General features: G+C 46.3%; 1 protein-coding gene across 2 annotated transcripts in view; it reads left to right on the plus strand.

Annotated features, from left to right (window-relative positions):
- The window catches only part of LOC115133170 (diacylglycerol kinase iota-like), a 52,579-nt gene that overhangs the window by 12,240 nt on the left and 15,061 nt on the right, over positions 1-25,278 (plus strand). The window contains exons 2-13 of one of the 2 annotated variants that reach the window (XM_065021715.1): positions 4,811-4,919; positions 7,407-7,502; positions 12,525-12,599; positions 12,719-12,775; positions 12,904-12,969; positions 13,061-13,129; positions 13,317-13,433; positions 15,033-15,107; positions 16,427-16,522; positions 16,634-16,716; positions 16,814-16,874; positions 17,376-17,489. In XM_065021715.1, the coding sequence (XP_064877787.1) occupies positions 4,811-4,919; positions 7,407-7,502; positions 12,525-12,599; positions 12,719-12,775; positions 12,904-12,969; positions 13,061-13,129; positions 13,317-13,433; positions 15,033-15,107; positions 16,427-16,522; positions 16,634-16,716; positions 16,814-16,874; positions 17,376-17,489 (1,018 nt within the window). The remainder of the gene's footprint in view (positions 1-4,810; positions 4,920-7,406; positions 7,503-12,524; positions 12,600-12,718; positions 12,776-12,903; positions 12,970-13,060; positions 13,130-13,316; positions 13,434-15,032; positions 15,108-16,426; positions 16,523-16,633; positions 16,717-16,813; positions 16,875-17,375; positions 17,490-25,278) is intronic. The other variant, XM_065021716.1, reaches the window with a different exon arrangement.

Below are 25,278 nucleotides of genomic sequence, written 5' to 3' on the forward strand. Positions count from 1 at the left end.
GTGAGCTAGTTTAGGGCTACAACAACATTGTGAAATGCCTGGGGGTGCCGAGGAGAGCGTTCAAAACCCACTGGCTTAGGGTATGTGTGTCTATGTGTGTATTTGTATGGGGTCTGTGTGTATTCCAGAGACATCTGCCTGATGAGTTCCAGTCAGGATTGAGGTCAGGGCTTTGTGATGGCCACTCCAATACCTTGACTTTGTTGTCCTTAAGCCATTTTGCCACAACTTTGGAAGTATGCCTGGGGTCATTGTCCATTTGGAAGACCCATTTGCGATCAAGCTGATGTCTTGAGATGTTGCTTCAATATATCCACGTCATTTTCGTGACTCATGATGCCATCTATTTTGTGAAGTGCACCAGTCCGTCCTGCAGAACAACACCCCCACAAGATGATGCTGCCACCCCCGTGCTTCACGGTTGGGATGGTGTTCTTCGGCTTGCAAGCATCCCACTTTTTCCTCCAAACATAATGATGGTCATTATGGTCAAACAGTTCTATTTTTGTTTCATCAGACCAGAGGACATCCAAAATTAAATCTAGAATCGGCTTGATATATCGCAACAAAGCATCCTTCACTCATGCTGCCAAACATACCCTCGTAAAACTGACCATCCTACCGATCCTCAACTTCGGTGATGTCATCTATAAAATAGCCTCCAACACTCTACTCAACAAACTGGATGCAGTCTCACAGTGCCATCCGTTTTGTCACCAAAGCCGCATACACTACCCATCATTGCGACCTGTACGCTCTCGTTGGTTGGCCCTCGCTTCATACTCGTCGCCAAACCCACTGGCTACAGGTTATCTACTAGTCTCTGCTAGGTAAAGCCCTGCCTTATCTCAGCTCACTGGTCACCATAGCAGCACCCACTCGTAGCACGCACTCCAGCAGGTATATCTCACTGGTCACCCCCAAAGCCAATTCCTCCTTTGGTCGTCTTTCCTTCCAGTTCTCTGCTGCCAATAACTGGAACGAACTGCACGTTAAGCACCAGTTGTCAGAGCAGCTCACAGATCACTGCACCTGTACGTAGCCCATCTGTAAACAGCCCATCTATCTACCTCATCCCCATACTGTATTTATTTATTTATCTTGCTCCTTTGCACCCCAATATCTCTACTTGCACATTCATCTTCTGCACATATATCACTCCAGTGTTTAATTGCTATATTGTAATTACTTCGCCACCATGGCCTATTTATTGCCTTAACTCCCTTATCTTACCTCGTTTACACTCACTGTATATAGACTTATTGACTGTGTTTTGTTTACTCCGTGTGTAACTCAGTGGTGTTGTTTGTGCCGAACTTCTTTACTTTATCTTGGCCAGGTCGCAGTTGCAAATGAGAACTTGTTCTCAACTAGCCTACCTGGTTAAATAAAGGTCAAATTAAAAATAAAATAAATTCTCCAAAAACTACAATCTTTGTCCCCATGTGCAGTTGCAAACCGTAGTCTGGATTTTTTTATGGTGGTTTTGGAGCAGTGGCTTATTATTTGCTGAGCGGCATTTCAGGTTATGTTGATATAGGACTCGTTTTACTGTGGATATTGATACTTTTGTAGCTGTTTCCTCCAGTATCTTCACAAGGTCCTTTGCTGTTGTTCTGGGATGGATTTGCACTTTTCGCACCAAAGTACGTTCGTCTCTTTCCTGAGCAGTATGACGGCTGTGTGGTCCCATGGTGTTATACTTGCATACTATTGTTTGTACAGTTGAACGTGGTACCTTCAGGCATTTGGAAATTGTGATTTATAAGTAAAATAATCTGTCTGTAGCAATTGCTGGAAAAATTACTTGTGTCATGCACAAAGTAGATGTCCTAACCAACTTGCCAAAACTATAGTTTGATAACAAGAAATTTGTGGAGTGGTTGAAAAACGAGCTTTAATGACTCCTAAGTGTATGTAAACTTCTGACTTCAACTGTATATAATGCTGTTGAACAGTTACAATAGGCACTGTATTGGAGATGCTTTTATATGAGATGGTATCTTGGTAGAGGCATTGAGTGGGTACAGTAGGGTGACCTCATCTTTGGGGGTTGGTCCTGCCTGTGTAGCAGCCTGACAGTCAGGTGTGTGTGCATGTGTGTGTTTGCATGCGTGCGTGCGTGCGTGCGTGTGCGTGGGTGCATGCATGCATGCATGCATGCATGCGTGCGCGCGCGCGCGCGCGCGCGCGTGTGTGTGTGTGTGTGTGTGTGTGTGTGCGCGCGCAGACCATGATGCTGACACTAAGTCTGTACTCTATAATTACATCTTTACACAGAGACAACTGGTGCATACTGGGTGGTTACTATAGCAACCATGTCAGCCCTACACTGCTGCCATGACTTATAGAAGGAAGAGGAGGAAGAAGAGGAGGAGGAGAAAGAAGAGGAGTAGGCAAGGAGGACAAAAGAGAGAGAGAGAGAGAGAGAGAGAGAGAGAGAGAGAGAGAGAGAGAGAGAGAGAGAGAGATGAGAGGCATAGGAAGGAGGCAGAGGCACAGTCTGCTTTTTTCAGTAGTTGCTCAGTTAATCAGTCAGTTGTGTGGGTATCTTTCTTTGGTTTATGTGATACACCAGCAACCACTAACTTCTACATCGGGGGAGTGTCAATCACCAGTTGGGATCAATTCAGTTTTCAATTCGGTTCATTCAGAATTTTTGCCCAGAGTTTTTAAAGGAATTAGTTTAATTTCAGTTCACTTCCTGGATTTACTGAACTGAAAAGTGAACTGAATGAACCCCAACCATGGAGTGAATATTCTAATCTGTTACCCTGTTGACTGTTAGGTGCCTGAGCCGACTCGTTCCTCTGTAGAGCCCCCATTACTCTATATCCATCCAGTCTAACACCAAAGTCATCAAATCAACCTCTGTTACCCTGTTGACTGTTAGGTGCCTGAGCCGACTCGTTCCTCTGTAGAGCCCCCATTACTGTATATCCATCCAGTCTAACACCAAAGTCATCAAATCAACCTCTGTTACCCTGTTGACTGTTAGGTGCCTGAGCCGACTCGTTCCTCTGTCGAGCCCCCATTACTGTATATCCATCCAGTCTAACACCAAAGTCATCAAATCAACCTCTGTTACCCTGTTGACTGTTAGGTGCCTGAGCCGACTCATTCCTCTGTCGAGCCCCCATTACTGTATATCCATCCAGTCTAACACCAAAGTCATCAAATCAAGCTTTAATACCTTGATCCTGCTATGTACTTAGTAGATTACTAAGCATGCAGTTGAAATGCAATGGTGGTCTGTCTGTCTCTGTCTGTGTGTCTCTGTGTGTGTGTGTTCAACACACTACAGTACATAGCTACTCTGATCGCTGAGGCATCAGGTGTTGATAGTAGTGAATGAACACATGCCTCTATCACTCTCGCTATAATATACACACTCTCTCTCTCTCTATCCCACTCCCTCACACACACATCCGTATCTCTACTCTGTCAGACTACTCAAACTGTCTATCCTGTCAGATCAGGTCCCGGCTATAATCAGGTTAGATTCATCTAGATCACTCAACACTAAACACACTGATGAGCGTGTGTGGGCAGTTTGTGTGTGTGTTTCTTTATCGCTGGTATCTGATAAGAACAGGGGTTAAGTGTGTTTGGACAGTATGGGTGTGTGTGCATTTGTGCGTGTGTGTGTGTGTCTGTGTTATGTTATGACTGGTATCCGTTAATGCGGTAGATTTTAGGTGCATTATTGTCTGTCAATGTGGTGTGTGTGTGTGTTGGCCTCAGTGGCATGCATTCAGTCGCGTGTTGTCGCCCACGTACATCTATTTTGTGTGTGTGTGTGTGTGTGCAGGGGCTCGTGTTACACAGCTCTGTAAGCAGCCCTGTTTTTGTCACGGTGGATAATTCTAGATGAGGTCTGAAACTTTCAACAGGTTGTCAGGTATTCGGGAAAGGGAAAGGGGGGGATACCTAGTCAGTTGTACAACTGAATGCCTTCAACTGAAATGTGTCTTCGGCATTTAACCCAACCCCTCTGAATCAGAGAGGTGCGGGGGGCTGCCTTCATTGACATCTTAGGCACCAGGGGAATTGGGCACACTTTCCACCGTACCTATCCACACACACGCACGCAGGCCTCACCATACGCCCTTTCCTGTGTTGCATACTGCATAGGACAGATGAGAGAGAGGTGAGGTGGTTCCAGGGTAGTTCCTGTTATTTAACCCACCTAGATTGTCACAGTTACAGCGGGCTGGAGATTGGAATATAGGCAGCTACATTGTAGGACGGATCTGAATGTTATATTTATTGTATTACATTATACTGAACATACTCAATATTATAGTGCTATTTATTACGCATCATGCAAACAAATGTTGTTGCGAGCAGATAGCAGAGATTTAACTCTCAAAGTTGGTTATAGGGAGGTTGCGGGGAGGCTTTGAGGAGGTTGTGGGTTGTTGTAGGGGAGGCTTTAAGGAGGTTGTGTGGAGGTTGTGGGGAGGTTATATTGAGGGAGAGGGCGCCAGGAGCAGCTCTCAACACTGCTGACTCATCCTACCCCTGACTGAGAGAGCAGACGTTTTCTCTCTCTCCCTCCGTCCCCCTCTCTTGCTTTCTCTCCACATCTCTCCTGAGTATTAGGGCTACTGGGTCAGTGTACTGAAGTAGCATCATGCAATCCTCTCTAAAAGAAACATGGTGCAATTTTCCTCAATCACCTGAGTCCTTTCATGTCACTGATTAAAGATGGTACTCGTCAACGAATCCCTTCATTTCACTGATTACAGGTCAAGAGATTTGATATGATGGGTCACACTAATACTTGAATAATGTGTGTTTTTTTCAGGAAAGCCATCTCGCGGTCGGGTCTCCAGCACTTGGCCCCGGTCCACAAATCCATGCCCCCCATCACTAACGGACCGTCCAAGGAGATACGCACGTCCGTTGACTGGACAGTGAGTCACACACACACACAAACAAACACACACACACACACACACGGAAAAACCACATGATTTCACCTGTTGAATTTCACATGTGAAAACATGTGGATCAATGTGTTTTTGGAACACTTCCCGCGTGATGACGGTTCACGTGACCTTTCAACTATGGATGGAGTAATTCACCTGAGATTTCCCAGGTGATGCCCTGCAAACAAAAATCAGTTCTTAGAATACACACACAAACAACGCATACAGCATTTCCAACTTACATATTTGACACACTTTGATTAGATTGCTTATTTATACAGGGCTTTTTATTCAACACGTCCTCCCTGGGATTTGAACTCACAACCTCTTGGTTCGCAGCACGATGATCAACTTGCTACGCCACCATGTCTGTGTCAACGACTGATTTCACACGTTGAACTTCATGTTCCATCTCAGCTTTGTTAAAAATACACTCAAGAAAAAATATGATATTTACCATAGTGATTCAGCAGTAACATTAAAGCAGAATAATATGCCCCACCAACATTAGATATCTATATAGAAAACCCTCAAATGTCTGAAATACGTCAATTAAATCAATGATGGGAGAATAGTCAGATTAAAGAGATTCTCTGGTACTTTTGTATACTTTTTTGAAAGTAGAACTCACGAGGCTAAAGTGGTCCCCGAAAATGACCTACTACATCACATACAGTATGTGCATCACGTCATTGCTCTCTCTCTCTCGCTCTGCTATGGGTTCATGATGTACCTCTTGCTAGCTGTCACTCATGGGGCGAGAGGCTGAACCCCATTGGTTGAACTCGAATTGCTCGGGTTCTGGACCACATGGGGGAAAATGGCGCAGCACAGCTTCCAGAAAAACTGTTGCTTTCAAATGAGGGATTCCGTGGCTAATTGAGGTAAGATATTATTTCTGCTAATAGATTATGCATGTATGAACTACACATTGACACATCCAGCCCACAGCGAGAGGTTTAGAAAATACTTACCAGTCACCAAAGTTCCGGAGCATGTCTTTAAATGAGAACTAACATAGCAGTGCAGATGGCACTCTTCTGCTAAGTGCAGATATGTATTATAGGTAATGACTGTGTATTGGACTGCTATAGAACTCTCAGTGTATCCCAAATCCAGAGGTTGTGAGTTCAAATCCCAGGTGGGATCATATTGCAAATTCAGTACTAGGTGGTCATGTCAAATGTAATCATATTGTCATTGATTAAAGATTTGAACACTATTTTAGCTGAACGGCATACCACTTACTTTAAAACCCCATACCATTTCACTCATTTACCTTACAAATAAGCATGTGAAATTTGCAGTTTCACATGTTGAGCTGAAATGTTCACATGTGAAAACAAAAGAGACACGTGTGAGTTCAGTTGTTCACATGTGAAACCATATGTTCACATGTATAAAATGTAGATGCTAACACCACCTTTTCACACAGAATAACATGTTCTCACAATTGCAGTTTCTCATGTGAAAATATTTGGCACCCCGATGTTTGTCACCTGTGTAGTTTCATGTCATCACATGTTGCTTTTACATGTTGTCACATTTTATCACATTCACTTCACATAATATCACATGTGAAACACCTCATCAAGTGAAATTGGTGTGGTTTTTCTGTAAGGGCACACCCAGGGATCCAACCCGGCTATACCTGGGGAGAAATAGGTCCCTCCATGCAGGAGATTTCCTCAACGTCATTACTGGCATTTCCCTCTCTGCATGATCCACACGCACGCAAACACGCACGCACGCAAACACACACAAACTCACGCAAACACACACACACTCACACACTCACTCACACACACACACACACACACACACACACACACACACACACACACACACACACACACACACACACACACACACACACACGCAAACACACTCACACACACACACACACACAAACACACACACACACACACACACACGCACACCGCCATTAAACTTTAATGATCTAATGTATCAACATCATGCAGCACAGAGCGAATAATGTGATTGTGGTTGTGCTGTGCTGCTTCTCTGTGTGTGTTGGTTGTGTGTGTTTTATGTTTGATCCACACACCCTGTAGGGGAGGATATATTTCCCTCGCCCACACACTGGAATCCAATGGACAATTAGGCACATTAAACACTCATACACTGTATGTCTGCCGGGCATGTGGGAGAAGGTCTAACATGTTTTATTTATTTATTATTCGCCTACCTCCTCATGCCTTTTGCACACATTGTATATAGACTGCCCATTTTTTTTTCTACTGTGTTATTGACTTGTTAATTGTTTACTCCATGTGTAACTCTGTGTTGTCTGTTCACACTGCTCTGCTTTATCTTGGCCAGGTCGCAGTTGCAAATGAGAACTTGTTCTCAACTAGCCTACCTGGTTAAATAAAGGTGAAATAAAAAATAAAATAAAAATGTTCCTTTGTGTGCGCTGAATTTTGTGTTGCTGTGCGTTTGTGTGTGTAGGAGACTGCTGGGAACGGAGACCACCTGTGGCTGGAGACCAGTTGTTCTGGAGAGCTGTGCTACCTTGGAGAAGACACCTGTGTACTGAAGACTGCAGTGAGTACATGGAGAGGGAGTGAGAGAGGGAGGGGGAGGCTAGAGGGGGAGACTGAGACAGAGAGAGGGATAGAGAGAGAGAGAGAGAGAGAGAGAGTGGAAAATAGAGACAGCGAGAGAAACAGAGGAGGGGGGTAGACTGACAGAAAGGACAAAGGACAGAAAGTGGAGAGATGAGTGAGGGAAACAGGGAGAGAAGAGACAGAAGGGGAAAGAGGAAGAGAGTGGTCAGAGGAGAGAGAGTCAGAGTGTGTGAGGAGAGAGAGCCAGAGTGTGTGAGGAGAGAGAGCCAGAGTGTGTGAGGAGAGAGAGCCAGAGTGTGTGAGGAGAGAGAGCCAGAGTGTGTGAGGAGAGAGAGCCAGAGTGTGTGAGGAGAGAGAGCCAGAGTGTGTGAGGAGAGAGAGACAGAGTGTGTGAGGATAGAGTGCCAGAGTGTGTGAGGAGAGAGAGCCAGAGTGTGTGAGGAGAGAGAGCCAGAGTGTGTGAGGAGAGAGAGCCAGAGTGTGTGAGAGAGAGAGCCAGAGTGTGTGAGGAGAGAGAGCCAGAGTGTGTGAGGAGAGAGAGCCAGAGTGTGTGAGGAGAGAGAGCCAGAGTGTGTGAGGAGAGAGAGCCAGAGTGTGTGAGGAGAGAGAGCCAGAGTGTGTGAGGAGAGAGAGCCAGAGTGTGTGAGGAGAGAGAGCCAGAGTGTGTGAGGAGAGCACTGGTGATAACAGTGTTATGCTGAGGTGTATAATTCAAATTTCAAGTTTTATTAGTCGTATGTATTTACATTGTGTTAGAAGGCCACGGAGAGCGTCAGTAGAGTGAAGTGCAGGTATTCCCAAACTGGGGTATGCGTACCCCCATGGGTACACGCAATGCCGTCAGGGGTACGCCAAATAAAAATGGGATTCAAATTTTTTACAACTTTTTTTCCTTCACATTTTCAAACAGTCCATTTATAATTTCCAATGGGGCCATACATTTGGGTGAGGTTTTTTTCTTGCCTGAGTAGCCTCGTTTCACTGCCAAAAATCAAATGAAACCATCTAGTGTTCAGCGAAGTAACAACACAATGTCAAATACAGGTAGGCTAGTCAAATAATAAACATCCAATCACATTAACCGTTACTCTTTCACGGGAATTCCACTAATGGTCCCTATGTAGCCAAACGTAGCTGCAGCTCATGTTGGTATCTGTACTGATGGAGCAAAAGCCATGACAGGGAGACATAGTGGACAACGCATGTGCAAGTAGTTGCTCCCGACGCCACTTGGGTACACTGCAGCATCCACCGAGAGGCTCTTGCTGCCAAGGGAATGCCTGACAGCTTGAAATACGTTTTGGACACTACAGTGAAAATGGTTAACCTAGTTAAAGCAAGGCCCCTGAACTTTCATGTATTTTCTGCACTATGCAATGATATGGGCAGCGACCATGTAACACTTTTACTACGTACAGAAGTGCGCTGGTTATCAAGGGGCAAAGTATTGACAAAAAAAAATTAAATTAAGAGACCAGCTTAAAGTTTTCTTTACTGACCACAACTTTCACTTGTCTGACCGCTTGCATGGTGACGAGTTTCTCACACGACTGGCCTATCTGGGTGATGTTATTTCTCGCCTGAATGATCTGAATCTAGGATTACAGGGACTCTCCGCAACTATATTCAATGTGCGGGACAAAATTGAGTCTGTGATTGAGAAGTTGGAGCTCTTCTCTGTCTGCATTAACAAGGACAACACACAGGTCTTTCCATCATTGTATGATTTGTTTGTGTGCAAATGAACTCAAGCTTAAGGACAATGTCAAATGTGATACAGCGAAGCACCTGAGTGAATTGGATGCACAATTACACGGGTTCTTTCCCGAAACGGATGACACAAACAACTGGATTCGTTATCCCTTTCATGCCCTGCCTCCAGTCCACGTGCCGATATCTGAACAAGAGAGCCTCATCGAAGTTGCAACAAGCAGTTCTGTGAAAATGTTATTTACTGCCAGATTTCTGGATTGGGCTGCACTCAGAGTATCCTTCCTTGGCAGGTCGCACTGTTAAGACACTGATGCCCTTTGCAACCAAGTACCTATGAGATTGGATTCTCGGCCCTCACTAGCATGAAAACTAAATATAGGCACAGACTGTGGGACATGATTTAAGGCTGAGACTCTCTCCAATACAACCCAACATTTGGATGAACAAATAAGGTTTTATATGTAAGATGGTTAAATAAAGAGCAAAAATATTGATAATTATTATATTATTATTTGTGCCCTGGTCCTATAAGAGCTCTTTGTCACTTCCCACGAGCTGGGTTGTGACAAAAACTCACACTCATTCTTATGTTTAATAAATGTATCGTATAGTGTGTGTGTGGCAGGCTTACAATAATGGCAACAACAAAAAACATTTGAGAGTGTGCTAACCCTGGTGCTAGAGGGGGTATGCAGCTGGAGTTCGAATGTTTGAAGGGGTACGGGACTACAAAAACGTTTGGGAACCACTGCTCTAGAGAGATGACTTTGATCATGAAATAGGATAAGAAATAGCTTTGACACCATCTGCAGTAGTAATCTCTAACATTACCTTTAAAGGTCCTGTGTCGTCAACATTCAGTTTTGCCTGTGTTTATATCATTATTGTACAGGTGCAGTGATCTGTGAGCTACTCTGACAGCTGGTGCTTAGAAGTTAGTGAGGGAGATATGAGTCTCCAGCTTCAGTGATTTTTTGAAATTTGTTCCAGTCATTGGCAGCAGAGAACTGGAAGGAAAGGCGACCAAAGGAGGAATTGGCTTTGGGGGTGACCAGAGAAATATACCTGCTGGAGCGCGTGCTATGGGTGGGTGCTGCTATGGTAACCAGTGAGCTGAGATAAGGCGGGGCTTTACCTAGCAAAGACTTATAGATGACCTGGAGCCAGTGGGTTTGGCGATGAATATGAAGCGAGGGCCAGCCAACGAGAGCATACAGGTCGCAGTGATGGGTAGTATATGGGACTTTGGTGACAAAATGGATGGCACTGTGATAGACTGCATCCAATTTGCTGAGTAGAGTGTTGGAGGCTATTTTGTAAATGACATCGCTGAAGTCAAGGATCGGTAGGATGGTCAGTTTTACGAGGGTATGTTTGGCAGCATGAGTGAAGAATGCTTTGTTGCGAAATAGGAAGCCGATTCTAGATTTAATTTTGGATTGGAGATGCTTAATGTGAGTCTGGAAGGAGAGTTTACTGTCTAACCAGACACCTAGGTATTCGTAGATGTTCACATATTCTAAGTCAGAGCCGTCCAGAGTAGTGATGCTGGACGGGCGGGCAGGTGCTGGTAGCGATCGGTTGAAGAGCATGCATTTAGTTGTACTTGCAGTTGGAGGCCACGGAAGGAGAGTTGTATGGCATTGAAGCTCATCTGGAGGTTAGTTAACACAGTGTCCAAAGAGGGGCCATAATTATACAGAATGATGTCATCTGCATAGAGGTAGATCAGAGAATCACCAGCAGCAAGAGCGCCATCATTGATGTATACAGAGAAAAGAGTCAGCCCGAGGATTGAACCCTGTGGCACCCCCATAGAGATTGCCAGAGGTCCTCTAACAGGCCCTCTCTGCCATAACAACAAATTGTCCGTTTTCCCTTCCCGACTCAGACCACTCCAAGCAAAAGTCTTGCATAAGATATTGCTTTTAGGAAAAAAATCAAATTCCATCCAATTTGCGACAGATTTTTATGCAAATATTCTAAAGTCTGCATAAAACAATATGCGCATTTTCCTACCAGAGATGTCTTTCCATCAGACAGACTTTTTTTTGTGCGTGATGATGTAGTGCACATACAAATAACGTTAAATTCCCATGTACCGAATTAAAAATGAAATGGGGTTTCCATCACAGTTTCAAATCTACTGATGTTTTGATCACAAAAACTGTTGCGTTATATAGAAAAACTCTGGTCTTCACAAACGCTCTCCAGCCAACAGCTCACAGATACAGTGTGGGTAGGCTACCTACAGTGTATTATGAGATTATGGATAAAAGCGATATTATTTGTTTTTGTCAAACGGCAGCCAAACATCGATTATCATGTCACCAGAATAAGACCCTCAATATTTATTGGAAAGCAACACCAAGCTCATCGCCGTGCGTATTCATCTCCCTGTGAAATTCAACATGACTTATTTCATCTGTAGCCTAATAAACCGCAAGGCTTTCCCGAGTCCTAGTGGGAGGACCGCACACCATGTCTTCGCGTGACTCCAAGTTTTACTTCGATATGATGGTTAATAGTATGTCAATATTTGCGCATAAAGGCGGTTCCACCACCATTTCTTGCATAATACATTTTACCGACACAAAAGGTACTCACCGGTCGAACGAACAAATTGTCAGTCCGCATTTATAATACTGTACGGGCATTTCATGTTTCCATCAGCCCAGTCGTGACTTTTTTCCTGCGTCAGGTAATTCATTGAATTAAATGGTTGGATGCCAAAACGGTTAGTAAGGTACTTAATTGTTACCCAGAAATGATCTGACATTGATATAAAAACGGCTGCATTTGGCCTTTAATATCTCTTAGTGTTGAGGCCACAAACACTGTCATTAGTCTGAATAGGATAGAGGCTGGTAAGAGCAGGCCAAAATGTAATCTCTCTCTAGTTTCCCCATCTGTGTCTCTCTTTCTTCCCCCCTCTCCCCCTTTCTCTCTCTTCCTCTCTCCCTCTCTCTCTCTCTCAATTTCAATTTAATTCAATTTAAGGGCTTTATTGGCATGGGAAACACATGTTTACATTGCCAAAGCACGTGAAATAGATGAACAAAAGTGAAATAAACAATAAATACATCTCTTCCTCTCTCTATGTCAAGTTCCTCTCTAACACATTATGGCCTTAATACGTGTTTGATGTTTTTTTCAAGCATAGACAACTATTTTATTGTGACTTGGTCCGAGCTGGCAGATTTATCCGATTGTATGTGTGTGTGTGTCTACGTGAGTCTCACTGCTTTCTCTGGTGTGTGTGTGTGTGTGTGTCCTCTCTTTTAAGAAGTCTGCCCCCAGGAGGAAGTGCGGAGCGTGTAAGATCGTGGTCCACACCGCCTGCATCGAGCAGCTCGACAAGGTAACACACACACACACACACATTGCAATTCTCCCTTTCAACATGTCAATCCGATAAAGCACACCTGGCGCTACATCCTTACCATCTCTCACTGCCCCCACCCTCTCCTTCTCTCTCAGATTAACTTCCGCTGTAAACCAACGTTTAGAGAAGGAGGCTCTCGCTGCCTCAGAGATGTGAGTCGGCATCTGATGATGGCGTGTCTCTGATATGTGTGTGTGTGTTTGTGTGTGAGAACTGCTGTATATGTCCGTCTCTAACTGCTCTCTTTTCTTTCCCTCTCCCTCGTCCCTGTCTTCTGCAGAATATGTTGAGGCATCACTGGGTGCACCGGCGCCGCCAAGAGGGGAAATGCAGACAGTGTGGGAAGGTAAGACACCTACTGTACACCTGAAGGATATGCACCCTGTCTATTGTGTATATCTGAATGAATAACACGATACATCCTGTGTATCCGGTAGAGCTTCCAGCAGAAGTTCTTCCACAGTAAAGAGATTGTGGCCATCAGCTGCTCCTGGTGCAAACAAGCTGTGAGTAGTGTCTTGTGTGTTTCTCTGTGTGTTTGTATGTGTGTGTGTGTTTGTGTATTGGGGATGTGTGTGTGTGTGTTCTTCTCTATTAGAGTGTCTGTATGAGTTAGTAGCGGTACCTACAGACCCCTAACCCCGCCTCCTCCCTCTCTCCTCTCTTTCCTCTCTCCCCTCCTGTCCCCCTCAGTTCCATAACAAGGTGACGTGTTTCCAGCTACATCAGATTGAGGAGCCCTGTTCACTGGGGGCTCACGCCGGGGTCATCGTCCCCCCCTCCTGGATCATCAAAGTCAGGAAGCCACAGGTGAGAACACAACACACACACGAACCCTGACACAGATTCACACACGCACGTAGCTCAACCGCAGCTCAACCACCGGCTTAACCCTAGAGCACACACACAGTCCAACAGGGAGCCTTCACGTCACATCACAGCCAAACAGCCAGGATTGGAGGAGACCCACATGCTTGGGCACGCACTCCTTTACAGACTCCTTTACAGACTCCTTTACACACTCCTTTACACACTCCTTTACAGACTCCTTTACGCACTCATTTACGCACTCCTTTACACACTCCTTTACACACTCCTTTAGGCACTCCTTTACACACTCCTTTACAGACTCCTTTACAGACTCCTTTACAGACTCATTTACACACTCCTTTACAGACTCCTTTACACACTCATTTACACACTCCTTTACACACTCCTTTACAGACTCCTTTAGGCAGTCCTTTACGCAGTCCTTTACACACTCCTTTACAGACTCCTTTACACACTCCTTTACAGACTCCTTTAGGCAGTCCTTTACACACTCCTTTACAGACTCCTTTACACACTCCTTTACAGACTCCTTTAGGCAGTCCTTTACACACTCCTTTACACACTCCTTTACAGACTCCTTTATAGACTGCTTTACGCACTCCTTTACAGACTCCTTTACAGACTCCTTTACACACTCCTGTACACACTCCTTTACAAACTAATTTAGGCAGTCCTTTACAGACTCCTTTACAGACTCCTTTACAGACTCCTTTAGGCAGTCCTTTACGCACTCCTTTACAGACTCCTTTACAGACTCCTTTAGGCAGTCCTTTACGCACTCCTTTACAGACTCCTTTACACCCTCCTTTACAGACTCCTTTACAGACTCCTTTACACACTCCTTTACACACTCCTTTACAGACTCCTTTACAGACTCATTTAGGCAGTCCTTTACACACTCCTTTACAGACTCCTTTATAGACTGCTTTACGCACTCCTTTACAGACTCCTTTACAGACTCCTTTACACACTCCTTTACACACTCCTTTACAGACTAATTTAGGCAGTCCTTTACACACTCCTTTACAGACTCCTTTACATACTCCTTTAGGCAGTCCTTTACACACTCCTTTACAGACTCCTTTACAGACTTCTTTACAGACTCCTTTAGGCAGTCCTTTACACACTCCTTTACAGACTCCTTTATAGACTGCTTTACGCACTCCTTTACAGACTCCTTTACACACTCCTTTACACACTCCTTTACAGACTAATTTAGGCAGTCCTTTACACACTCCTTTACAGACTCCTTTACATACTCCTTTAGGCAGTCCTTTACACACTCCTTTACAGACTCCTTTACAGACTCCTTTATGCACTCCTTTACGCAGTCCTTTACAGACTCATTTACAGACTCAATTACAGACTCATTTACCAACTTCATTTACATACTCATTCACAGACTCCTTTACGCACTCCTTTTAGAGTCTGCAGTCTCTTCTTATTACTGTTAACTTCAACTGACCTCTGCATATACCAGCAGCTAGACAGCGCTGTGTGTGTGTTGTGTTGTGTGTGCTTCAGGGTTTATCTGTGTAACATGCCTTAATGCGTTTCTCTCTCTCTCCCCTCACACAGAGCTCATTCAAAAACTCTACAAGGAGGAAAAAACGCACATCATTCAAAAGAAGGACCAGTAAGAGAGGAACTGACGTGAGTACTGTTCTCTGTCCCCCTGTGGGGTGAGTTCTGTTCTCTGTCCCTCTGTGGGGTGAGTACTGTTCTCTGTCCCTCTGTGGGGTGAGTTCTGTTCTCTGTCCCTCTGTGGGGTGAGTACTGTTCTCTGTCCCTCTGTGGGGTGAGTTCTGTTCTCTGTCCCTCTGTGGGCTGAGTACTGTTCTCTGTCCCCCTGTGGGGTGAGTTCTGTTCTCTGTCCCTCTGTGGGGTGAGTACTGTTCTCTGTCCCTCTGTGGGGTGAGTACTGTTCTCTGTCCCTCTGTGGGGTGAGTACTGTTCTCTGTCCCTCTGTGGGGTGAGTACTGTTCTCTGTCCCTCTGTGGGGTGAGTACTGTTCTCTGTCCCTCTGTGGGGTGAGTTCTGTTCTCTGTCCCTCTGTGGGGTGAGTACTGTTCTCTGTCCCCCTTATGGGGTGAGTACTGTTCTCTGTCCCTCTGTGGGGTGAGTACTGTTCTCTGTCCCCCTATGGGGTGAGTACTGTTCTCTGTCCCTCTGTGGGGTGAGTTCTGTTCTCTGTCCCTCTGTGGAGTGAGTACTGTTCTCTGTCCCCCTATGGGGTGAGTACTGTTCTCTGTCCCCCTGTGGGGTGAGTTCTGTTCTCTGTCACTCTGTGGGGTGAGTACTGTTCTCTGTCCCTCTGTGGGGTGAGTACTGTTCTCTGTCCCTCTGTGGGGTGAGTACTCTTCTCTGTCCCTCTGTGGGGTGAGTACTGTTCTCTGTCCCTCTGTGGGGTGAGTACTGTTCTCTGTCCCTCTGTGGGGTGAGTACTCTTCTCTATCCCTCTGTGGGGTGAGTTCTGTTCTCTGTCCCCCTGTGGGGTGAGTACTGTTCTCTGTCCCTCTGTGGGGTGAGTACTGTTCTCTGTCCCTCTGTGGGGTGAGTACTGTTCTCTGTCCCTCTGTGGGGTGAGTACTGTTCTCTGTCCCTCTGTGGGGTGAGTACTGTTCTCTGTCCCTCTGTGGGGTGAGTACTGTTCTCTGTCCCTCTGTGGGGTGAGTACTGTTTTCTGTCCCCCTGTGGGGTGAGTACTGTTTTCTGTCCCCCTGTGGGGTGAGTACTGTTCTCTGTCCCCCTGTGGGGTGAGTACTGTTTTCTGTCCCCCTGTGGGGTGAGTACTGTTCTCTGTCCCCCTATGGGGTGAGTACTGTTTTCTGTCCCCCTGTGGGGTGAGTACTGTTCTCTGTCCCTCTGTGGGGTGAGTACTGTTCTCTGTCCCTCTGTGGGGTGTAGGTACAAACGTGTTCTATTTGCTGACAAGGGGTAGACTCTTGCTAATATCTTTTTGCTCCCATTAGGAGTCAAAGTGGCGCCCGTTCATGCTGAAGCCCCTTCCCTCCCCTCTGATGAAACCTGTTCTAGTCTTTGTCAACCCCAAGAGTGGAGGCAACCAGGTAAGTTAACCTATGATTCCTGACTTATAACCCTAACTGCTGTCCCACAAACCCCTAGCTACCGTAATCCCTGACCCCTGACCCTAACATCCTTCTCTCTCCGTGTCTCAGGGTACTAAGGTGTTACAGATGTTTATGTGGATCCTGAACCCTCGCCAGGTGTTTGATCTCTCCCAGGGAGGGCTCAGAGAGGCGTGAGTACTACGCCCTGCATGCTACAATCTATTTCCCACACACTACACCTTATACACTATTTCCTACACCCTAACCTCTGTACGTCCTGTCTCCCAGGTTGGAGTTGTACAGGAAAGTGCCAAACCTGCGTATTCTGGCCTGTGGAGGAGACGGGACGGTGAGAGAATGAGCATGTTATTACTGTTTTACTTAAATTCAACTGCTATTACTAACGTCTGTCTGTCTGTCTGTCTGTCTGTCACAATGACTCTGTATGTTTTCAGTGCTACTGTCAGGGGTATTCAACTTTTACCCCACGAGATCCGAAACCTTTTGGTTTTCTGTTAATTTAGCTAATTAATTGGACACACCTGGTGTCCCAGATCTAAATCAGTCCCTGATTACAGGGGAACAATGAAAAAAGCAATGGAACTGGCTTCGAGGTCCAGAGTTGAGTTTGAGGGTGCTTGATGATAGACAGTAACACATTTGCACTGTGTGTGAACACAGCTCCCCCTGGTGGCAACACACACACACACACACACACACATACATAGTTAACATGTATGAACATGTCCCAGGACCTATACATTATTCACAGCATTAATGAACTTCATTAACAGAGCCCCATCTCTCTCTCTCTCTCTCTCTCTCTCTCTCTCTCTCTCTCTCACCATAGGTGGGGTGGATCCTGTCTGCTCTGGATGAGTTAGGAATGACCCCCCATCCGCCTGTAGCTGTACTTCCTCTGGGGACAGGAAATGACCTCGCCAGGACTCTCAACTGGGGAGGGGTAAGCTGCCCTTTGTGTGTGGATGTGCGTGTGTGTTTGTTTTGCGCCGGTGTGCGCCCGCACTGGCGTGTCATCCACTCATTATTTTAGAGGGGGCAAGGGGAACATGAGGATGGAGGGGGGGGGGGGGGGGGGGGTTGTCCGGAGAGGGGCTGGAATTGTGTACTTTTCAAACACTTGAAACACCTTTTCCCTGCAACATAGAGCGATAATCATTATGCCTAATTCTATGCAACAAAAAAAATACAGTGTGTATATTATTCTGCGTAGGTAATCTAATCGTACGTCTTTACCTGTTCAAATGTCATTTTAATGAATGTTGCACATCGATTCTTTAGGAACATTTATGCCTTAGGAGTTTAGTACTACTGTCACACTGGTGTATAGTGTCATAAGGCATTTTCATATTTTCTCAAGTCTAGCAACCTTGCCAGCAGGCCTGCCAGCTGAGATAGCCAGACAAGCTACACCAACTTGATTGGTAGCCTGAAATGCCTCGGTGGCTAGTAATGAGGTCGGGAGTTTGGGAACCTAGCTGGCTAGCTAAAACCTACTTCATTACATTGCTAGGTGGCAAGGAGAATAGGGGGTCGGGCTACTCTTTGGCTGGTCCAGTCGGTGTGCCCCCTCCGCCAAATACCCGCTGACAGATCTTTTTTTATAAACAAGTTGGATAAAACGTGGGCTTAAAAATGAAGTTAAGTAATGAATTCAACGTGTAAAAAGCAGAGGGGGGCACGTGCCCATTGTGTCCTCCCTGCATGTGTGTATCTCATTATGTTTTGTACGGTATACATTTCCCTCTGTCTGACTCTGACCCTATACAGTCACCTTGCTAACTACAGTAACAGTCAACACAGTGGACTCTGTCTTACTGAAATAACTCACGTTGTACTGCAGCTGTAATTAGTGGGGCTCGTTGCAGGTGTTGTCTTGTTCTCTTTGAGTCTGTGGCTCTTTTAGACTGTCCTTTTCGTCGCTGCTGCTCTGTCTGCCTGTCCTGTTTTATCAGCATACAGCCTGTCCTCTCGGTTCCCCTGCACCTTGCCACAGCGCCTGTGTGTGTGTGTCTGTGTGTCCTGTTGATGAGAGTGCTGCTGTCATCAGGACGTTCGCTGACACAAAAGCTAAGAGTGTGTGTGTAGGTGATGTGAAACAGCCTTTGTTTGGCACTCTCTCTCTCTCTCTCTCTCTCTCTCTCTCTCTCTCTCTCTCTCTCTCTCTCTCTTTGTGTGTATGTTGTGTGTGTGTGTGCGTGCGTGCGTGTTTGTGTATGTCTGTATCCTGTTGGTGAGAGTGCTACTTTCTCTGACACAAATAGCCTGAATCAGTGTAAAGATGTTTGTGCGTGTGTGCATGTGTGTGTGGGTGTGTGTGCACTAAGGCTAATTAGCAGTAGCTCTAATGAGTGTTGCCTAAATATAAACGAGTTCTCTCTGAACCACACATAGGGGGGTGTGGGGGGCAGAGATTGAGAGAGAGAGAGAGAGAGAGAGAGAGAGAGGAAACACTTCCAGGCTCTTGGGGAGGAGAGGAGGGATGTGTATATCAAGGATTATTAGCCATGATTAGAATTCATTACAGACAACAACATCAAATCTGCATGGAAATAACATTCAGCTGCTTAGAGGAGAAGAGAAGAGAAAAGAGACGAGTGAGAGAGAGAGAGTATGAGGGAGAGAGAGTATGAGGGAGAGAGAGTATGAGGGAGAGAGAGTATGAGGGAGGGAGAGTATGAGGGAGGGAGAGTATGAGGGAGGGAGAGTATGAGGGAGAGAGAGTATGAGGGAGGGAGACTATGAGGGAGGGAGAGTATGAGGGAGAGAGAGTATATGAGGGAGGGAGAGTATGAGGGAGAGAGACTATGAAGGAGGGAGAGTACGAGGGAGGGAGAGTACGAGGGAGGGAGAGTATGAGGGAGAGAGAGTATGAGGGAGGGAGACTATGAGGGAGGGAGAGTATGAGGGAGAGAGAGTATATGAGGGAGGGAGAGTATGAGGGAGAGAGACTATGAAGGAGGGAGAGTACGAGGGAGGGAGAGAGTACGAGGGAGGGAGAGTATGAGGGAGAGAGAGTATGAGGGAGAGAGAGCATGAGGGAGAGAGAGTATGAGGGAGGGAGAGTATGAGGGCGAGAGAGTATGAGGGAGGGAGAGTATGAGGGAGGGAGAGTATGAGGGAGAGAGAGTATGAGGGAGAGAGAATATGAGGGAGGGAGAGTATGAGGGAGGGAGAGTATGAGGGAGGGAGAGTATGAGGGAGAGAGAGTATGAGGGAGAGAGAGTATGAGGGAGGGAGAGTATGAGGGAGAGAGTATGAGTGAGAGAGAGTATGAGGGAGAGAGAGTATGAGGGAGAGATTGTTTGTCTGCCTCTCTTCAGCAGAAATAAGATGTCGAGGACATCTCAAGTCTAGAGCTGCCACTTTCAAGGAGCGGGACACTAATCCGGACACTTACAAGTTATCCCGCTACGACTTCCAGTTGCTCAGGTCCTCTAAAAGTTCTACATTTGCACCTTTTTGAGCATCTTGATTGGCTGCGTCACCGCCTGGTACGGCAACTGCAAGGCATCCGACCGCAAGGAGCTACAGAGGGTGGTGAGTACGGCCCAGTGCACCATGTGGCCGAGCTCACTGGAGCCTGGACCTGTATACCAGGCGGTGTCAGAGGAAGGCCCAAACAATTGTCAAAGACTCCATCCACCCCAAGCCATAGACTGTTCTCTCTGCTACCTCATGGCAAGTGGTACCGGTGTACCAAGTCTGGAACCAACAGGACCCTGAACAGCTTCTACCCACAAGCCATAAGGCTGCTTAACAAGACTGCTAAATAGCTAATCAAATGGCTACCCGGACTACCAGCATTGACCCTTTTCTTTAACTAACTCTCTTGCACGGACTCTATGCACACACACTGGACTCTACCCACACACTGGACTCTACCCACACACTGGACTCTACCCACACACTGGACTCTACCCACACACTGGACTCTACCCACACACTGGACTCTACACACACACTGGACTCTACCCACACACTGGACTCTACACACACACTGGACTCTACACACACACACTGGACTATACCCACACACTCACCCATACTTACACATATCCACCTCATACGCCCACACACACACATAACATGCGCACATGTGCACACTGACAACACAAACACACACACTTTCACACTCACCACGTACGCTGCTGCTACTGCGTCACATACGCTGCGGCCACAGCTCAGTGTATTGTCTATCCTGTTGCCTCGTCACTTCACCCCTACCTATATGTACATTCTGTAGCTACCTCAGTGACTTCATGGCCCTGCACATTGACTCAGTACTGGTGCTCCCTGTATTTAGCATGTTGTTTCTGCTCTCTATTCGTCTTTTTTCACTGTGTATTTATCCCCCGTGTCACTATTTCTATTTGATTTTCCCCCCCGATCTTTATCTTAAACTCTGTGTTTTTGGAAAAGGACCCGCTAGTAAGCGTTCCACTGTCAGTCTACACCTGTTGTCTACGAAACATGTGACAAATAAGGTTTGATTTGATTTGAACATTTTGCTTACTACGGTGTCAACAAGAGAAGAATCCACTGCAGCACATGTGTTCGGGTTTTATTGTGTGTTTATGTACATGGCTATTGAATGCTGTATGTGATGCCTCAGCTGTGTTGGAACTATGCTGGTTATTACCGTGACAGAGAGACAGGCATAATAGGTACTTATTTCCATAAAAGCCCTTCATTATTCTGTCACTGTCTTTGTGTGTGTGTGTGTGCGTGCGTGCGTGCGTGCGTGCGTGCGTGCGTGCGTGCGTGCGTGCGTCCACCCGTCTGACGGTATGGGTGGTAAACAGTCTGACCTCTGTGTCCTGGATAAGTCACTCTCATTCTCTTTTGAACACTTGAAATGCTATTATTGTCGTGGTCCCATTCCACTTGTCTCTGGCTTCAGTTTAAAGGAATTCAAATTAGCTCCGTTTACCTGAAGTAACATGTCTCTCTCTCTCTGTAGGGTTATAACCTGTCTCTTTATTTTTATTTTTTATTTTTTTATTTCACCTTTATTTAACCAGCTAGGCTAGTTGAGAACAAGTTCTCATTTGCAACTGCGACCTGGCCAAGATAAAGCATAGCAGTGTGAACAGACAACACCGAGTTACACATGGAGTAAACAATTAACAAGTCAATAACACAGTAGAAAAAAAGGGGAGTCTATATACAATGTGTGCAAAAGGCATGAGGAGGTAGGCGAATAATTACAATTTTGCAGATTAACACTGGAGTGATAAATGATCAGATGGTCATGTACAGGTAGAGATATTGGTGTGCAAAAGAGCAGAAAAGTAAATAAATAAAAACAGTATGGGGATGAGGTAGGTGAAAATGGGTGGGCTATTTACCAATAGACTATGTACAGCTGCAGCGATCGGTTAGCTGCTCAGATAGCTGATGTTTGAAGTTGGTGAGGGAGATAAAAGTCTCCAACTTCAGCGATTTTTTTGCAATTCGTTCCAGTCACAGGCAGCAGAGTACTGGAATGAAAGGCGGCCAAATGAGGTGTTGGCTTTAGGGGTGATCAGTGAGATACACCTGCTGGAGCGCGTGCTACGGATGGGTGTTGCCATCGTGACCAGTGAACTGAGATAAGGCGGAGCTTTACCTAGCATGGACTTGTAGATGACCTGGAGCCAGTGGGTCTGGCGACGAATATGTAGCGAGGGCCAGCCGACTAGAGCATACAAGTCGCAGTGGTGGGTGGTGTAAGGTGCTTTAGTGACAAAACGGATGGCACTGTGATAAACTGCATCCAGTTTGCTGAGTAGAGTGTTGGAAGCCATTTTGAAGATGACATCGCCGAAGTCGAGGATCGGTAGGATAGTCAGTTTTACTAGGGTAAGCTTGGCGGCGTGAGTGAAGGAGGCTTTGTTGCGGAATAGAAAGCCGACTCTTGATTTGATTTTCGATTGGAGATGTTTGATATGAGTCTGGAAGGAGAGTTTGCAGTCTAGCCAGACACCTAGGTACTTATAGATGTCCACATATTCAAGGTCGGAACCATCCAGGGTGGTGATGCTAGTCGGGCATCCGGGTGCAGGCAGCGATCGGTTGAAAAGCATGCATTTGGTTTTACTAGCGTTTAAGAGCAGTTGGAGGCCACGGAAGGAGTGTTGTATGGCATTGAAGCTCGTTTGGAGGTTAGATAGCACAGTGTCCAATGACGGGCCGAAAGTATATAGAATGGTGTCGTCTGCGTAGAGGTGGATCAGGGAATCGCCCGCAGCAAGAGCAACATCATTGATATATACAGAGAAAAGAGTCGGCCCGAGAATTGAACCCTGTGGCACCCCCATAGAGACTGCCAGAGGACCGGACAGCATGCCCTCCGATTTGACACACTGAACTCTGTCTGCAAAGTAATTGGTGAACCAGGCAAGGCAGTCATCCGAAAAACCGAGGCTACTGAGTCTGCCGATAAGATTATGGTGATTGACAGAGTCGAAAGCCTTGGCAAGGTCGATGAAGACGGCTGCACAGTACTGTCTTTTATCGATGGCGGTTATGATATCGTTTAGTACCTTGAGTGTGGCTGAGGTGCACCCGTGACCGGCTCGGAAACCAGATTGCACAGCGGAGAAGGTACGGTGGGATTCGAGATGGTCAGTGACCTGTTTGTTGACTTGGCTTTCGAAGACCTTAGATAGGCAGGGCAGGATGGATATAGGTCTGTAACAGTTTGGGTCCAGGGTGTCTCCCCCTTTGAAGAGGGGGATGACTGTGGCAGCTTTCCAATCCTTGGGGATCTCAGACGATATGAAAGAGAGGTTGAACAGGCTGGTAATAGGGGTTGCGACAATGGCGGCGGATAGTTTCAGAAATAGAGGGTCCAGATTGTCAAGCCCAGCTGATTTGTACGGGTCCAGGTTTTGCAGCTCTTTCAGAACATCTGCTATCTGGATTTGGGTAAAGGAGAACCTGGAGAGGCTTGGGCAAGGAGCTGCGGGAGGGGGGCGGAGCTGTTGGCCGAGGTTGGAGTAGCCAGGCGGAAGGCATGGCCAGCCGTTGAGAAATGCTTGTTGAAGTTTTCGATAATCATGGATTTATCGGTGGTGACCGTGTTACCTAGCCTCAGTGCAGTGGGCAGCTGGGAGGAGGTGCTCTTGTTCTCCATGGACTTCACAGTGTCCCAGAACTTTTTGGAGTTGGAGCTACAGGATGCAAACTTCTGCCTGAAGAAGCTGGCCTTAGCTTTCCTGACTGACTGCGTGTATTGGTTCCTGACTTCCCTGAACAGTTGCATATCGCGGGGACTATTCGATGCTATTGCAGTCCGCCACAGGATGTTTTTGTGCTGGTCGAGGGCAGTCAGGTCTGGAGTGAACCAAGGGCTATATCTGTTCTTAGTTCTGCATTTTTTGAACGGAGCATGCTTATCTAAAATGGTGAGGAAGTTACTTTTAAAGAATGACCAGGCATCCTCAACTGACGGGATGAGGTCAATGTCCTTCCAGGATACCCGGGCCAGGTCGATTAGAAAGGCCTGCTCACAGAAGTGTTTTAGGGAGCGTTTGACAGTGATGAGGGGTGGTCGTTTGACTGCGGATCTGTAGCGGATACAGGCAATGAGGCAGTGATCGCTGAGATCCTGGTTGAAGACAGCGGAGGTGTATTTGGAGGGCCAGTTGGTCAGGATGACGTCTGTGAGGGTGCCCTTGTTTACAGATTTAGGGTTGTACCTGGTGGGTTCCTTGATGATTTGTGTGAGATTGAGGGCATCTAGCTTAGATTGTAGGACTGCCGGGGTGTTAAGCATATCCCAGTTTAGGTCACCTAACAGAACAAACTCTGAAGCTAGATGGGGGGCGATCAATTCACAAATGGTGTCCAGGGCACAGCTGGGAGCTGAGGGGGGTCGGTAGCAGGCGGCAACAGTGAGAGACTTATTTCTGGAGAGAGTAATTTTCAAAATTAGTAGTTCGAACTGATTGGGTATGGACCTGGAAAGTATGACATTACTTTGCAGGCTATCTCTGCAGTAGACTGCAACTCCTCCCCCTTTGGCAGTTCTATCTTGACGGAAGATGTTATAGTTGGGTATGGAAATCTCTGAATTTTTGGTGGCCTTCCTGAGCCAGGATTCAGACACGGCAAGGACATCAGGGTTAGCAGAGTGTGCTAAAGCAGTGAGTAAAACAAACTTAGGGAGGAGGCTTCTGATGTTGACATGCATGAAACCAAGGCTTTTTCGATCACAGAAGTCAACAAATGAGGGTGCCTGGGGACATGCAGGGCCTGGGTTTACCTCCACATCACCTGCGGAACAGAGAAGGAGTAGTATGAGGGTGCGGCTAAAGGCTATCAAAACTGGTCGCCTAGAGCGTTAGGGACAGAGAATAAGAGGAGCAGGTTTCTGGGCATGGTAGAATATATTCAGGGCATAATGCACAGACAGTGGTATGGTGGGGTGCGGGTACAGCGGAGGTAAGCTCAGGCACTGGGTGATGATGAGAGAGGTTGTATCTCTGGACATGCTGGTTGTAATGGGTGAGGTCACCGCATGTGTGGGAGGTGGGACAAAGGAGGTATCAGGGGTATGAAGAGTGGAACTAGGGGCTCCATTGTGAACTAAAACAATGATAACTAACCTGAACAAAAGTATACAAGGCATATTGACATTTGAGAGAGACATACAGCGAGGCATACAGTAATCACAGGTGTTGAATTGGGAAAGCTAGCTAAAAAGTAGGTGAGACAACAACAGCTAATCAGCTAGCACAACAACA

Source organism: Oncorhynchus nerka, linkage group LG8 (genome assembly GCF_034236695.1).
Source record: "Oncorhynchus nerka isolate Pitt River linkage group LG8, Oner_Uvic_2.0, whole genome shotgun sequence".
NCBI lineage: Eukaryota > Metazoa > Chordata > Actinopteri > Salmoniformes > Salmonidae > Oncorhynchus > Oncorhynchus nerka.